Here is a 17,348-nt window from a genome sequence, read left to right as displayed (position 1 = left end):
CACGTTATTAAATGAATGCACGTAAGGTGAACTAGCAAACACCGTCGTAGTTACATGCGGCTGTCTTCTTGTTTGATGGCAGATGCTCCCTTCACCCTGGCCAAAAAGGCTAAAATGACCAAAGAAAAGAAAAAGTGGGAAACAGCTAAACATGAGAGGTTTTTGGACAAAATTGGTGTTTTTTCCATTGTTTAAGCACTGCTTCCAGCCAAGAGTGATACCATATATGCCCCATAGCTGCAGAAAAGGCTAACATTGTTATCTTTTTACAAAAAAAAACAGCAAAACATAAGAGGTTTTTGGACAAAATGTGTGTTCTCCATTCTTTAAGCACCGGTTCGAGCACCGTTTAATCAACGGCACCGTTTCAAAAGTACCGGTTTGGTACTGGTATCGGATAAAACCTAAACGATACCCATCCCTATTATTCACACACTAAGGTTAATTATGGAGTTCCACAGGTTTCTTTGCTAGGACCAGTTCTGTTTACTTTATACATGTATAGTATACACTTTCCCTGCTATGCAGATGATACCAAGCTCTATCTTTCCCTGAAGCCAGATGACACACTAATCAGTTAAACCGCACAAAACTGCAAGTTTTATTAAAGACATAAAGACCTGGACCTCCAATTTCCTGCTCCTAAATTCAGATAGAAAGTGATATTATTGTACTTGTCCCTTCAAATCTTAGAAATATGGTATCTAACCAGATACTTAACTCTGGATGGCATTACTTTAGCCTCCAGTAACACTGTGAGGAATCTTGGACCCGTTTTTGACTAGGATATGCATTTCAATGTGCATATTAAACAAATATGTAGGACTGAATTAAACTGAACTCAACTGCGTCTCAGTCACTCACCGTGCTCCTCAATGTAGTCGACAATATCTTTTACTAGTGCAGGAACCTCATGGCCGCTGATTGTGTGTGTGTGTGTCACATCCTCCAGAGGAACACCAAAAACCCGTGTGGTGCTGGCTGAGCTCCCGCCCTCGTTGCCTGGCAACGGAGACACGCTCTTCCTCATGGCCTGCTCCTCCTCCTCCTCACCACAACCCCGCCAAGACCTGACGTCTTATAAAGGAAGAAATGGGTAAGATCAGACATAATGTGAGAGAAAGACAGAATGCAGCCTGGCTTAAAAAAATTAAAAATAAAAATCTTTGTCCTTGATCATGCGGGCTTATAGATACCAAGAATAATTATTTAAAGGCGCCAGTAAACAGTCATGCAGGACATACAGGACTGTCTGGCTTTACTAACTGTTAAGTGCCAGTGAGTGGGAGGGGGCAGGGCCACAGCTACAGGGTAGTGACCTGCAAAGGGATTTTGTAAAAAGAGGGTAGGTGGGGGAGTAGGACATCTTATGTCAGTTTTGTTTACAGTCTTCCAAAGACTGCATAATCAATTTACCAATAAATAAAGAAACAATCATTTTTGAGAAGCTTTACCCTGCAAACATTCAGATTCCAATTTTCTTTGACTAAAATGTGTAGTCAATATTCAAAATAGCTACTGACTAATTGTCTGGTTTTCAGTTTGTAATACTGTACCAGTGTTTTTATCCTATAACAAATGTTGCATGACAAATTGCTTTGTTTGCTTCCTGCAGTCTTATATTATGTGTTCTGTCGTCCTCTGTAGCTTCTTTAGAGGTGATGACATTCAGGATGGGATGAAAATCAATGCAAAATAAGCAAATGAAAAGTCTGATATTGACGTTGGTTTTTTGGTTAGTAATCTAAATGCAAACATCGACAGATGGTGTCCAGTCCACTCATCGCTGGGGGAGGAACATCAGTTTATCAGAAATGTAATCTCAATTTGTTCCAGTGAAACTAATCTTACAGTATTATGTAACTAATGATAGCGGTCTTTTAAATGTAAGCAAGTAATCTGGCCTTATTTACAATAATGACATACAATGCAATATAAATATAAATGACATACAATATGAGTACATATTTTAATAGTTTCAAACATCAATGTTAAAACATTTTGATTTTCAGATGAAAATAGAAAAATATCAGCACTAATAATTTAAAATATTACAAAGAATGCATTGAACGTAAGTAGATAAAGCTACATATATTCAGTGTGCTTCTCTTTTACTCTCTTGATATCCAGTTTGTTTTACAATATCAACAACTACTATGTTTAAGCCTACTTTAACAGATTGTTCGCATTATTAAGTGGATACCTTCATAACATGTACCAATGACTGCTTATTTTACAGCCCTTGGCAGAGTTCATCGGTTGTAGCTAATTAATTCTTGGCTGTAGGATGATGTGCTCTTTATATCCTCACATCTGGGCCCTTTATAGCACCAAGAATCATAAAGATAATAAAATGAAATCTAAGAAATAGTTGTGTGACAATGAGACATTATGATAAACTCGCTTTGGCAAGTTTACCACACTGTTGACTGTATTACATAAGTTCCAAACTGCTTAAAAAAAACCCTGATGTGCATCTGTGCATCTGATCTGTGGTCATGGCTTAGAAATGCACCGAGTCTATTTTCCCCTTCAATTACGGATGTGGCTCGGTAAGTGTTGTGTGTTTGTGTGCACTCACCGTGTAGCAGTGAAAGTGTGTTCTATCCTCTCCTCCCCTGGCCAGTAAACCACTGAACCATCTATGGCTGCTTCAGGTTGTGGCAGAAGATGAGCCGGTAGTTCCTCATTGACAGACCGCTAATCCCTCGAACAGGATTCCCTTCTAGCTACACTGAGAAGAGAACCAGGAAAAGAAAAAAGATGGAGGGGAAAAGAACAGGAGATAATGGCAGAAGAAGACAGGATAAGGATGGAGACAAAAAAGATGGAACGTTTTAATTAACCAATCGCAGGTGTGTTGAAAAACACAATTAGCTACTTCATGTAGTAACAATGGGTTTCATGTGGGCTATAGTTTTCCACTTCCAGTTTCTATTCTCAGGCTTTATTGCATGTTCATGGTTATTTAGTGATGAAAGATGCATTGGGCCCAATACCAAAGCTGGAATCGCAGCAATAAAAACCCACAACAGCGAGTTTCAGTTTTCCCTTCTCTTCTAGTTTTTCTATGCTCCAAGCCCATTTTCTTTTCATCTTTTTTCATTAAAATCCTTTCTTTCCTGTTTCTTCACTCCCCATTCTGTTTTTCTGCTCTCCTTGCTCGCTAATGAAATCTTCAAGGTTTGAGATATCAGGCTGTCTAAAAGTCAGCTGGAGAGCTGAATACAATAATTAAACCAATAAAGATTGTTCTGGAAAGCTGTGCCATAGTGTCTTACAGACCTGTGCCTGCCCGTATGCACAAAGAGTCCCATTTAATGTGTCTATATTAGGTGTGTTCCTATTGACTTCCTTCCCCTTTAGAGTGTGCATGTGTGTCTCAATACTGCCATTGTATGAATGTGAACTATTATTTGCCCAGACAGGACATGGTTGCATGTTAGAATACGTGCAAAATGAGATCTAGCTGATGAGTGTATGTGTCTGAAAGTATATTAGGAGGAAAAGTTTACTTTTTGCTTAACTGGTCAGTATGGAAATATGTACCACAAACTGTATTTTATGTTGATGAAGCAAAGGAAAGGCAGGTAGACCCATTTAGGCTCCAGACTCAATAAAACAGTGTATAAATGCACTTTTCCATTTCACTCCTTTCTTCCCTATCTTATTCACAGTTTTGGCTGTGTGTTACACAACCCACCTGGCCTACTTGGATTCAACAGTTCTACAATAAGAGAAGCGGAGTAGTAGAGATAAACAGGAACAGAAATTGGCACGACAGGAAAATACTGACAGATAAAAGATTTGCCTCTCTTTGCAAAAACAGTAAGATTTCAAAATTACAAAAGTACCTAAATCTCCTAAACAGTCATCTGGATCATGTAAGTAAGACCATCAAATGGAGCCAGTTACAAACCTTTTTAAGAGCCTTGGCAACAACCATATGGAAACAAAGGCCTATGCCATGTTATGAAAGCTATAAACTCTGAAAGCTACAATCTCAAATCAGGAAAACCATGAAAAAACTCCAGTGCAGTGACTTAAGCACTAACGATAAAATGAGCTCTTTGCCATTTTTGGTTAATATAAAACCTAAATCAACCATCAGATTACTTGGAATCGTATTTCTGGGTTTTGTGGGACTCAGCTGAAACAGAGTTTGCATATTATAATTGTCAGGCACAGCCATGCTTCCTTGTTATACACAATGTGTGATTACATGTGATATGTTGTGATGAAGAAAAGAACTGCAATAAACAGAAACAACTGTTTTCAAGTTTGGTTTTTAAGGCAGCACACATAATTATTGTCTCTTGTACCATATGGTCTGTTTGGGGACTAAAGTTTTACTTACTCTCCTATCTGCCATTTTGTTTGAGTACCAGTGTTCCCATCTTACTGAACTGCTGTCCGCAAAAACTAAGAGAGTGATATTTAATATCAAAGCTTTCCCAATGACTACATAGGATATTTTACTTAAGTTCATCAAACTGACTTTTCAGTACCCTTGTGTTTACTCACAGTTATTACTAATAAAGAGATTCTTCAGCCTCCAGTTTTTCTAAGGCCAACTGAACTGGCATTGCTAAGCCTCTTTAAAAGCCAGAGAAAATCCCACTGTTGCAGCTAAAACTCTTGTACTGGGTCAGAGCCCGCAAGCTACACAGCTTTGTTCCCGGAAAACAAAGTCATTATGCAATCCCTAACTACTGTTTCTGAATATTGTTAGATGATTATTAATTCACCAGGCTGAAAGCTTTAATAGCAGAACCAAAAGCTTGACATTAACAGGCAGGTTCAAAACACTTGAGCAATGTCAGACAGAGGAACAGACAGATGAGGACAATCTCCAATCAAGAGATTAGACAACCAACTAAACCAAAGCCTTGCCTGCTATGAAAATTTACTTTAAAAGATCTCTGCAGCGTTTGGTCAGCAATAGAACTGATTTGTATGCTTCTATCTGATTGTCTTAAACCCATATACATTTTACAACGTCCTTCTAAACAATAAGGGGCATTGTTGAACATGATAAATTTTAAGTGCTTGAGGAGAGAAAAATAAACCTGAATAAGAACGAGGAAGGAAGGTGTTCAAAGAAAAAGACACACACCCAGAAAGGTGTACACAGAGACACACGGCTAAACAATAAGACGGTAAAAAGCCATGAGCTCACACATTTCAATTGGGAGGGACCGTGTGGTCCAATAAAGAACCGGAATGCATATCATTTGGGAACAGGCATATTCTTATTGTTTCCCTCGCATCAGCTGCAATAGAGGATGAAATGACTGGAATCATTTGTTTCACATTTGCTTATTAGATGCCAAAACATCATGCTGTTTTGGCATCTAATAAACCTCCAGACGTATGGCTATGGCTCTGCTAGTCTTCTGGCATTTTCCAATTGTACTTTATTGTCTCACTAGAATAAACACGGTCAGTTGATGTGCTAAAGAAAGCACAGAAGATAAGCTAAATTAACTGTTTCACCCTCTGAAAGTCAAACACTGCTAATGAAAAGACTTGGTTAATGTTTGACTATGAGGATTTCTGGTTTTTGAGATTAAGGTGCAGAAGGAACAGAAACAAATTTGAAATGAATCACTTATGATCAGAACTTTCAAAGTAAAATACGAGTTTGCAGAAACTGAGTTAAGGTGGCAAGATTTTTTTTTCCAGGGACTATATTCACAACTAATCATGTGATTTGAGTCAGTTCAACTACACCTGCCAGGAGAATCAGATTCTGGATCGTGACTCTATCCTTGCCATGTGACTTGTATCACATTTCAGTATGGCAGCACCTGTGTTCACATAGATATGAAACCTGAACAGAAAGATCAGAGGTTCCACAATATGACTATGACCACACAGTTCACTGACATGGTCCAAGTGATAACAGCAGCAAAAAAAAAAAGAGGAAAAAACTATGAGAACAAAAGACTTGTTAAGCTGAACCTCTGATGTGCAAAACAGTGTCTTTTCCATTAAAACAGAGTCCATGACCACAATGAAAATAAAATATTCACAGGGCATTATAAATAAATCAGCAAATTCTCCCCAACGCGCACCATGGTGTGAAATCTACTGAATAAAAGAGATCAAAGTGGTTCAATTCTGCAGTCTGTGATTAGTTGCCAAACTATCATGGTCCAACTAAATGAGGGAAGTACAAGGTGACAAAAAGAAGGTTGGAGGAAGTAGCTGGGCCAGGAATTCTCTTCATAAGAACAAACCCAGAAACTGCTCCTGTTTCCTGCATTTCAGTAGTTCTGTTTTTCATTCTCAATGATGTACTGTCTTAAATTTCTGAGCTTAAAAAAATACTTGCACAGATTGGCTTCCTGGATTCAAAATGGTTTTGTTTGCTCTTCAAAAGATTATATATAGACTTTGTCAAAATCTGAAGAATTAAAAAGGCTTCATTCTCATACAAAAGATATATTCAATCTAAAAAACTAAAAAACCCAACTCTATTCTCTCAATTAAACATAATAGTGGTATAAGAAATAGAGTGTTTTAATTGTCACTTAAAACAAAGTGCCTGGGAGTTTTTTAGCATTTATATTAAACCAAAAACTAAAAAAGAGAGAAGCCCTTTGTTGTGCCCTGGCGGCCCACCTGGTAGAGTAACTGCACCTTGCATTAAGGATCAGTAGGCCTTACTGCAGTGCCCCAAGTTCAACTCCAGCCTTTGCTTCTGTCTCCCTTTCAAGGTAATGATATAAATTTCCTGTGAATTCGTGTAATAGTTTATTGGAACTTGGGTGTCTACGTGACTCAACTGCCTCACAAATCTATTCCGAATTTCTTGAACCTTGTCCCTGAACAATTCTTGCCAAGTAATTACTTAATCACATTAAAGAAAAAAAAAAAGAAACTAAAGTAAATACTTTGATACAATAAAAACCCAGTCTTAAAACTTAGTGAAACATAAGACCTAAGACATAACATAAGACAAAAGGTAAATAACAGAAAACTACATAAAACTGCGATACATACATGCAAAGAAAAAAAATCTTCAGGAAAGAGATTTTCATTCTCTTTCCTGAAAGTCTTAAAAGGTAAACGTGAGAAGAAACATGAATCCCCTAAACTTTATCAACTTTTATGGTCTGCCATAAAACCATTATTATGGCCTCATATTTCCACACACACCTACTGTATTAGGTGTGTTGGACTCAAGTCATTTCTTACATGTATCCATTGATTGTTAAGTCTTTAGTTAAGTCGATAGTGTTGGAATGACCCACGCCAACCCCACCCCCCAAAAAAAGGTCTGTCACTGAAGTAATGAAGATGACACGTCACTTTAAGCACTCATCAAATGTATCAGGCATTGGTATTTATCATTCAGAGTGTGTATACTTAAACATCTGATTTGCAATCTGAGTTACTGAGCACAAAGTGGCGGCTTTTAAATTGAGACTCATTTAGTCAGATACTACTTACAACATGTCACCTCACAGAAATGGTTTTAATTTTCTGCTACCTTGAGCCCAGTTAGCCATTCGTAATGTTTAACTAATTTGCAAGAACCTGCATAACACGAAGCATATCAAAAACCTGCTAAGCACAGCTAGTGATTATGTTGATCCCAGCAGCTAAGGTGTTTTTACATTACACACAGCTGTATCAGTCTCAGTATAAAAACATTAACAGATAGGGCTTTGAAAAATAAACAGTTTGCATGGGAGAGCCCGTAAAAGAAAGCACGAACACAAAGACAGGAAATACAACAGCTATTAAAACATATATAAACCAAAAACATATAGGTGGTGTGAAAGCTGACCTAAAACCTGTATGTGCACATTTTAAGCTGTCTGGTATTAGTGCCAAGTCTTTTCATTTGCCTTGTAGCACTAAGCCACCCTAACGATACACCCTGTCCCAGCAAAAGGATGTTGTTGTAATGTTGTAATAACTTCCTTGTTTTCTTCTTCTATCTAGTGACATGCTGTTAGCAGATAATGTTCACTATCCACCAGACTTACTTCTAAATGGCCAAAATGCATGAATGGCAACAACAGAGAGCAGGGATTCTGGTGAGAAATAAATACTCTGTCATTTAGATTCTCGCTGCAAGAATTACAAATTTGATACTTAACATTATTATTATTTGTTTTATTCTCAATTTGTACAATTTAAGAAAAATATTAAGTAATTTAAAACAATATATACATAGATAGCACTATCCTTTGTGTTAAAAAGCCTAAAGGTTGAATAGCATCTAATGAGTTATCACATAGACTGTTCATGGCAAGTGTATAAAGCAACAGAATAGAAGGATTACATATAAATAGATGTTAATATAAATAAATACATTTTCCTACTAAGACTCAAGTAGATACTACTATACTCTATCTAGCTTAATCTGTAGATTAGTTTTAGAGTTGAAGAGTATTATTTAGCATTCAGTCATTTATTAGTACAAAATCAAATATTTTGCGGATAGTTAACATTTTTAATTTTAGGTTAAAGTTTTATTTTATTTTACAACTTTGAAATTATAGTCTATTTCTTGGAGGCAGACAGCAGCAGGTCAAGTCAGGCTGAGAGTCTAAGATACAGACAGATGGGGGAATAAAGAAGGAGTAGAGTTATAGAGAATAAAAGAGCATCATAAAGAGAATGGCTAAACAGAAAGAATAAGAAGAGGAAAAGCACACGGGAAAAATTGAGTAGTGTATCCACACAAAGACGGCACATCATTTTTACAATTTGTTTGTGTTTTATTTTTCTTATGCCAAATGAGGAAAACTGGCAATTATCTTGCTCAAACAGAATCCAGTTTGCGTGCAGAAACACTAATGAAGTCAGAGAAGAAAGGGCAAGTGAGGTAAGGAGACGATCAGGAGGAAAAAAAAGGCAGTAAAGCTGGTGTTTGCCCTTGAATCATCAGCAGCAGCTCACTGCCCTAGCCTAGTTTAGCTGCTCCTTCTGTGATAAATTAATAAGCACATGTCTTTGGGGGACATCTTCTTTTCAGGCCTTGTTATCTCTTTCCCTCGAGAAACATTCACAATCTTCCTGTTAATTATTTTGAAGATGCAGGGGACATCTAACAAAAATAACCATTTCAACACATATTTTTATACTATTTCATGCAACATGTACTTTAAAAACTAGTACAACTGGCTGTCAAATGTTGGTTAGCTTGATTTTCTTTGAAGCTAGAGAATCTGATGAATATGACAGATCAAGGGGGTGAACAGAGCTAAATCTTGTTTCATGTAACCAGCCTATGCAGCACGCATCATATCATTCCGGACAGTCATTTAGAAAATGCAACCTACAGACATTTTTGGAAACTGTAACAGAAATTTTCTGATAATTTATACTAGAGATGGACCGATCCGATATTACGTATCGGTATCGGTCCGATACTGACCCAAATTACTGGATCGGATATCGGCGAGAAATAAAAAATGTAATCCGATCCATTAAATATCAAAAAAGCACCTCACAAAACTTGCTACACAGCGTAACTCGGCTCATAACCTAGCACGTTGCAGCAGTATGCATCACGTGATAGAGCGGCTGTGTGTATTTGTAGCTTCGCTACCAAACCAGCATTTCATCTCCGAGGAAGTTATCCCAGAGAGAAGTAAAGCAAGTGTGTAAGTTCATCTCTGAATGTTTGTAAAGCATTTTAGTGTTAAGCTTAATAACCGATATATGGAGGGACTGCCTCTCTCTCTCTCTCTCTCCTGCTGCTACTTCAATCGTGAAACTGCTTAATGATCAGCTGATCGGCTTTTCTGTCGCGAGTCCGTCTCTCTTCTTAGTTTTTGGCCCACTTCTCACCAGAAAGAGGAAACCAGCGGTTGAACAACAGCAGCACTATTAAGCTTGATAAGCTGTTGTTAGAATTTATTTAATATTACTTTCTACACCAGGATCTTTTTCTACGTAGCTGGTAACTGTGCAGGGGCGGATCTAGCAAAGTTTAGCCAGGGGGGCCGATAGGGCATGAACAGGGAAAAGGGGGAACAAAGACATACTTTTCTTTCTTATTTTCATTTAAAATGTCTAGCTTTTAATAAATAATTATCTGAATCTTACACCCAAAGTTTTAATCTGATGTAAAATATATAGTAGTCCATTACTGTATATAGTAACTGTTAAGTCTAATATACCCTAGTAAGCTATACTACTTTTTCCTTTGGGAAGGCACCATCTGTGCAGTCTGCAATTCTGTTGAAGAAAGATGTTGAATCTATTTAATTATTCTTGAAATAATAATTTATTTCTGTGCATTTTTCCCCCTGCATCAAATTAAATTTGATTACATCAATTAAGCATCATGAGGTGGAGGGTGGTTCCCTATTTTTTTTTTTTGCTGGGAGTTTGCAACCCTATTAGTTAGGTTGCTTAATATTTCTGCTAAGTACTCTTTAAAATACCAGAATAGGGAGGATGGAGCAGGTTTAAGTTTATTAGATTGATTGGTTTTGCTGAACTATGAAATATTTTGGGCGCAGTGTATTTTTTACATACAGGTATAACAGAATAGCTTTAGTGTTGTTATTTATTTAAACTTGAGTGTAAACTTATACAAAATGCAGCAAGATATTAAAAAAACGTTTTATTGATTAAAAAATACACTATATCGGATTCATATCAGTATCGGCAGATATCCAAATTTATGATATCGGTATTGTTATCGGACATAAAAAAGTGGTATCGTGCCATCTCTAATTTATACTGATATTTTATGGATAAACAACCATCTGATTTATGAAGGCCTTTGAATTAATTTGTCTTAAAATTTCATAGGACTCATGTGCCTTTCAAGGGAAACGGTAAAAACAAAAAACAAAAAAAAACAACCTTTCTTTTCTTCCCAGAAGGGCTTTGACATTGAAAAAAGCTCTAACGCCTACAGTGGAAACACAAGTGCAGCTCTGTGCAGCCAATGTGGGAGTGGAGGGAAAGCAGCATTTTGTTTGGGACATTTGCATAAAGTTTGATTGGTTGCCATCTGGGTAAACAGACATACAGAATTTATTTTTTTAACACTTTACCAATAACCCAAATCAGATTTTTCTTAAACTAAAGAAATGGTTAAGGTCATATTTTATTAAATATAACCATCTTAAGAAAGGTAATTTGCACACAGACTGTGCAATCTCCCAAAGAAGTCTATTACACAGTATACATAGTGTATATTACTGTCTAAGCATTGGCTATATACTGTGGCTTTACTGTCATGAATTATGTCTGGATGACAGTAGGCCATCACTAACATTCAGCAATGTTGCATAAAAGATAAAAGGGACTTTTGATAGTGTATTATCAACGTTTTAGTGCAGCCTCTTTATCACGCCAATCCCAATAGAGCTATTATGTAGTTGAAGATTTTTTTGTTTAGAGGCCTTATAATCATAAACGTTTAATTATTTCCCTCAGGCCTTCAGAGGTGAAGACTGTACTTTAAATTGTCCCCCTAGAGCTAACACTAATATATCCTTAGAAAACTAAGTAATAATAAACCAGTGGTTTTTGATCAAACGATAGCATCTACAGCAACAAAGTCATGTGGAGCTGGCACATCTAAAGTAATTACCCTCTATCAAGAAAAATTATGCAAAGGATTATGAACAAGAACATTAATTACTGTAAAATTGGGGTTTTAAGTCAACAGATCTATTTCAAACTTGTACTGTAAAGTAACTGCAGTAGTCATTTTAACATTCAGGTGTGGTTCACACTAAATTCAGCAGGTGTATAATCTGTGGATAGGTTTTGTATGGTGATATATATCTCATGTCTTGTACGCATATTATGTATGTAATCGGTTATTTTTTTTGCTGGTACTGATATCTATTAAATACATAGTAAATTCGATTGCCATGTCTTTCTTTTTTCTTAGTTGCCATGGTGACAAAATATGCACCACTGGTGTGAAGTACACTTCCTACCGATATACACGACCTACAAATTTGAAAGTAAATGTTTTGTTTCCAGAGCTTCCATATACCTCAACACACTCATTTCAGTTCACCATCAAAGCATTACAGATTAGGTGGTAGCCCGACCTTAGCAGAGCTTGGAGGAGTTACTGGGCCCAGTCTCCTTTGAGGCAATGACTTTGAGCTTTATTGATTTAGCATCGATCTGTATCACCTCTTTCTCTCACTCGTTCTCACATTGATGGAAATTTCCAAATGTCTGCACTCCAACTTTGGGCCAGTACTCTGCTGGTATTTTACTTCACTGTTGCCTTTGTACATTGTGTATGTCTGGCATCTCTGTGAAAGCAGTGACAGTGCAATGGGAAAGTCAAACTCAAACAATGAGGAAGCCTGTCGTCCCGTATCACAGAATGAATATCCTTTGCATTACTATACAAAGACTGAATGAGGCTCAATTAACAGAATAGTCTACACAGGATAGTACAAGTCTTGTCATTCCCATCTGTGTGTGAGTTCCTGTGTGTAAACAATAGATCAAAACACCAGCTGTGAGCATAAGCTGACAAATGAACAACAGTGACCAAGCAAAATCTGATACGAGTTCAAACTATAGTTTCACAGAGAATAGAGGAAGTGACATTTTAATTATAGCTTTTGCTGCTGTCTTTTACTTCCTTTAACTGCATCTTTTTATATTTTTAACTTTTTTTTTAAGTGAACAAATCTACATTGTGTTAAGTAGTTAGGTTAATTAAGAGGGATATTTTAGCCATTACGTTTAGGCAGTTTTGCATTCTCACCAAAAAGGGCAGAGAAATGAGCTTAGATCAATGAGGATTTGCTTCTCAATTATTGCTCTGTGGCCACGAGTCAATGCTTGTTCTCCACATGCATCGAACACACAAAAGAGTTGATTTTCTCTTCAAGATGCACTTGCTAAATTTTGTTTGCCATTTTTACTATGATAAGAACAGAGGTACAATAGATAATTTAAGTCAAGGCAAATGACAAAAAATGTAATTGAAAAAGCACCATTTTTTACCCAACTAATTCCACGTGTGGAAAAAGGAACAGCATGTACAAAAGTATCCAGAGTAATGATGTAATTTTCTTTTTGTAAGTAGAAACCCATCTGGGAAAACGGAAACGCACAACAGAATCTAGCAAGACTGTGTACTTATTAAAGTGTAATGTAAACAAAATATTAAGAGTGGGAAACAGTTCATATTATTGTTTGTAGACTTCAAGGGAACAGTTTCATGATATTATAATCACTTAATTGTTGTTGTTCAACCTAATGATACTGATATTTAAAAACGAATATAAATAATTATTAAAATGCAGTTTCCCATGCATGTCTAGTTTTATATAATGCATGGCCTTTGTGTACAACTTTAAACAGTTCTGTGTTTGCTATGATTTTTATAAAGGTTTAAAAATATTTCCTTAATTTTACTGATTTATATGAACAGTAATAGAGAGTATCCATCATATTCATGTAACATTGTAACATAAACCCTTAATGTGCCCAGATGAAAATAAACCAAAGTACATCCCATTAAATGAGTTTCCGTGCAAAAGCCAATGCTGAACAAGTGAGCACAGCTGATCCCAGATCTAGGTAAGCAATGACTTGACCTGAAATGGCTCCAGAGCAGTGTTGAGAGGTTTTAATAGCCGAGTTTGATGCCAGCAAACTAACTTTACCTTCAATCCAAGCCAAACAGCACTACTGCCAAATCAAGACAGGAAAACTCACCTCTGAGGTCAAGGTCAAATTAATGTATTAGCCATTTGCAAAGCCTTGCTCTAGCTATCACAAGTATAATTCAAGAGGTTTGAAAGCATGCAGTAATAGCTGACTGACTGTTGGCTTTACTGATAGCAATTTGGCTTAAACAGGACTTAAAACAAGGGTGAATTCAAGTTTTGTTTTTACTGATCACCCACCCCAGTTGTGATAAGTCACTTTCATACATTATAAAGAAAAAATAATCAACAAAAGTCAGTCACTATTTCTTTCTACAAATAAAAAAACAAGGAAACTTGGGCAACTAAACCAATTCAGTCTTTAGTTTCCGGTAGCTGTGTGTGTGTGTATATATATATATATATATATATATATATATATATATATATATATATAAATCAATCAGCTAATATATACATATTATAGACAGGGTGGCAACTAATTATGCAAACCAAAACTGAAAATAGATATAGAAACCAATACGCTTAGAGATATTTAGCGACTGGGGCTTTCCAAAGCAGGAAGAAAACCACAGACTTAATGTACAAAGGTCTGCAAATACTGTAGAAAATAGTGCTAAGAGTTACAAATATATTTTATGGTCGTTTGTCATGCTGTATTTCCAGTTATATGACCTTGCTCACCAGGCAATCTCTGTGGTTGCTCGACACTCAGCAGATACTGTACGGCTAGGGCACTGCCCTTAAACCTACTGAGAACACGGTGTCAGCCCCAGATTACTTAACCCCAACCAGCTGCTCAGTACAGGATTTCTCCATCTGCCTAATTGAATACTGTAGCCCTCTGCTTTTCAAATGAACTCCAAACTAAAATTAAGAACTGCTTTCATCAAATAACTACAGCAAATAGAAACGAGATCAAAACCTGTGAGAAGTACACTGTTTATCTAGTAACAGACTAAACAAAGTGAATTATTTTAAACTTATAAATGTAATTATCAATTTCTGATTTGGAATTTTCAAACGTAAATACAAATTGTCAAAAGATTGTAACCACTCTCTATTGGCCTATTGTTGCTGCCCAAACAGTTCTGACCCACAAAGCCTGGAGGCTGCAAGGCCTTTTAAGGTATTTCGCACTCAGACATGAGCAAAAAGATCCGTCAAGTCCTTCAAAGTGCAATGAGGACCTTTACTTCCCCCCCAACTCCATCTCTCTTTTTCATAGTTTTCCCTTCATGGTACTCATCACTGATCTTTTAAAGATGATCAGTCAGATCTTTACACAAGACTGATTCTCTAGCATTCTCCAGAGATCAGTTTATACGTGGGACATTTAGTTTATACCAGACCCAAGTGCTATCTATCCCCCTCACCACTCTCCTTGCTGACCACTTCTGCAAAGTGTTATTTCATACCACAAGGAGCTTGATAACTTAATGCATTTTGTGTCAGTTTTTTAGAATTAGAGACAAACTGTACTTTCACATGACTTCCTGATTTCATAATTACCTGACACGGCGATTTTTACTGAGCTGTTTACTGTCATTGAGGAAACAGTGATAGCTCCATGTTTGAGAGCACTTAGCAATTACATACATACATGCCAAAAGGATCATACTAGTCATACCTGTTGGTGAAAGTCCTAAAGCATGTACACATGTACACATATCAAACCAAAGGGTGATTTTCATCATTTCCATCTATTCTCTATGTACAGTTAAAGTTCTGATATTCTTTGTTATTCAAGGTAAATGACAAAATATGAGGAAAAAAGCTTCTATGAGGGTTTTTTTTCCCTCACGTAGAAGCTTTCGTTTCTATAGCCACCCAGTGAACCATCTCCATTTACACAGTCTTTGAGCCAGGTCAGTGACACACAGCATGACACTGCCTTCGGGCAGTTTTGGTTTAATTTACAACAGAAGGCAGTGCTTTGGATTTCCTCAGCTTGTAGCTACATACTTTGATATTGCTACTCCTTTTCATGGGAGTTTGTTGTTTTCCATCACTGAGTACTTAGCCTTGTGCTTACACGTGACATACAAACATACAAATGGTGTTTTCACCAATTCTACTAGTTATAAGTTACAAAGCATATTTGCTATATACGTGCTAACATAAACCAAATGAGATTTAATTTTGTAACTTTCTGGTAGTATTGCTCCAGCTTTAGCAAACTTTGGGGCATATTTAGTTTGGCTTGGGGCCCTATACACAGCATTTACAAAAAAAAAAAAAAAAAAACAACATTCAATGACTAGGCAACAATAGTTTCACACTCCAGGCAGCTGTGTGATTTTGACACTGCTGTGTGTGCGTGTGTTTTTCCTTCCATATAAAAACTATGGGTCGTCTTACATGTATGTCTTATCTGACACTGTAGGAGGCTGGAGAGTTCTGACTCTGTTGGTATGTGCATACGTGAGAGACTCCACATAAAGGGCTGCAGGTTCAGTTTAAGTACACTTAATGAGAATTTAATTTTTATTTGATTTCAGTATTAATAGTTACTTACATCTAGTTAATAGGTGACTAGAGGTAAAATAATTACTGTAATTATTAAATTTCCAGCTGTTAACATCTAGGCATCTCATGAAAAAAATACTAACTTATCCAATTATTCTTGAATGTGGCATATGGATCCCCTACTCAACCCAGTGAGCTACGCCAGCACCCAGTCACTACTCATTTTTATTAGTGGATGACAACTTGAATATTTGAAAATCATACCGATTCCTGTCACAATATGATAAATTACTGCTTTTTCTCCTGTATTTAGGGCTTAAAATGTTACACTCCACTCTAAGAGCCTCTAAGAGTAAGAGCCATTGTCACCATTTTTGGAAAATGTACAGTTTCATCCATCCATCTTACCCAACTTAGGGCTGGAACAGTTTTCATGTAGTGAGAGGTAAAGTACTCCCTAGGCAGGCGGCCTGTCTTTTGCAGGTCTAGCATAAATGGAAAGTCATCCCTTCATACTCACATACACACTTATAGCCAATTTAGAATCACCAGTTAACCTAACATGCATGTATATGCACTGTGAGAGGAAACCAGTTATTAAAATTGATAAAATCACTGGAGGAGTAATAAAAATTTAAAATAGATTTTAACTGCAGTTCCACATTAAGTTAAAGTTAATGCAGCCCATTTCAAAATCAATCACAATAAAATCATACTGATCAGTTTTTATTAGAGAGATGTTTGCGCTCCCATTATCTAGTTCATTTACACCAACAACTCCAGAACTCAACTCTAGAATGACCATAAACTTGAATCAACACTTTGCTTAAACAGTTTCATCAAACATGGACCATTATAACCTTTATTAAGGTAGACTGTATTGGAGGACTGTTGTATAAGACCACTTTAGATTGTAAAGTACTGTCAGATTAAATCCAAGGTGTTTTTACAGCAGCTGACTTTACAACTACTTTTCATTTTTTCCACTGACCTGTATAGATCCACCTGTTGTTTCTTAGACACTAGTGTTTTGGTAACAGGTTATACTGTACTGAGAAGGCCTAAGACTAAAGTAGATAAAAATAATTCTTATTTTATATCTGAAGAGCTCAACACAATATAGATTATCCAATCAGAACAGAGAGGAAACAAATCAGAGGTTGCTTCTGTATTAAATTACTGCCAAGACAGTTTTGTGACATAAATAACATATAATCTAATTTTTTCAAGCTTTTTGTTTTTTAA

The 17,348-nt window shown here is 36.6% G+C and overlaps 1 protein-coding gene across 4 annotated transcripts in view; it reads right to left on the bottom strand.

The window, feature by feature from the left end:
• Positions 1 to 17,348, bottom strand: part of fam13b (family with sequence similarity 13 member B) — a 67,698-nt gene that overhangs the window by 47,548 nt on the left and 2,802 nt on the right. For all 4 annotated transcript variants that reach the window (XM_084907603.1, XM_084907609.1, XM_084907625.1 and 1 more), the window contains exons 2-3: positions 2,582 to 2,734; positions 865 to 1,077 (exon numbers count right to left, since the gene is read on the bottom strand). In XM_084907603.1, coding sequence (XP_084763729.1) covers positions 865 to 1,030 — 166 coding nt within the window. In that variant the 5' untranslated portion in view covers positions 1,031 to 1,077; positions 2,582 to 2,734. The remainder of the gene's footprint in view (positions 1 to 864; positions 1,078 to 2,581; positions 2,735 to 17,348) is intronic.

This window comes from Perissodus microlepis, chromosome 2, assembly GCF_051167445.1.
Source record: "Perissodus microlepis isolate ML-2025 ecotype Zambia chromosome 2, ASM5116744v1, whole genome shotgun sequence".
Lineage (NCBI taxonomy): Eukaryota > Metazoa > Chordata > Actinopteri > Cichliformes > Cichlidae > Perissodus > Perissodus microlepis.
The sequence above is the reverse complement of the archived record's forward strand: the minus strand, read 5'-3'. Positions and strand labels throughout refer to the sequence as shown.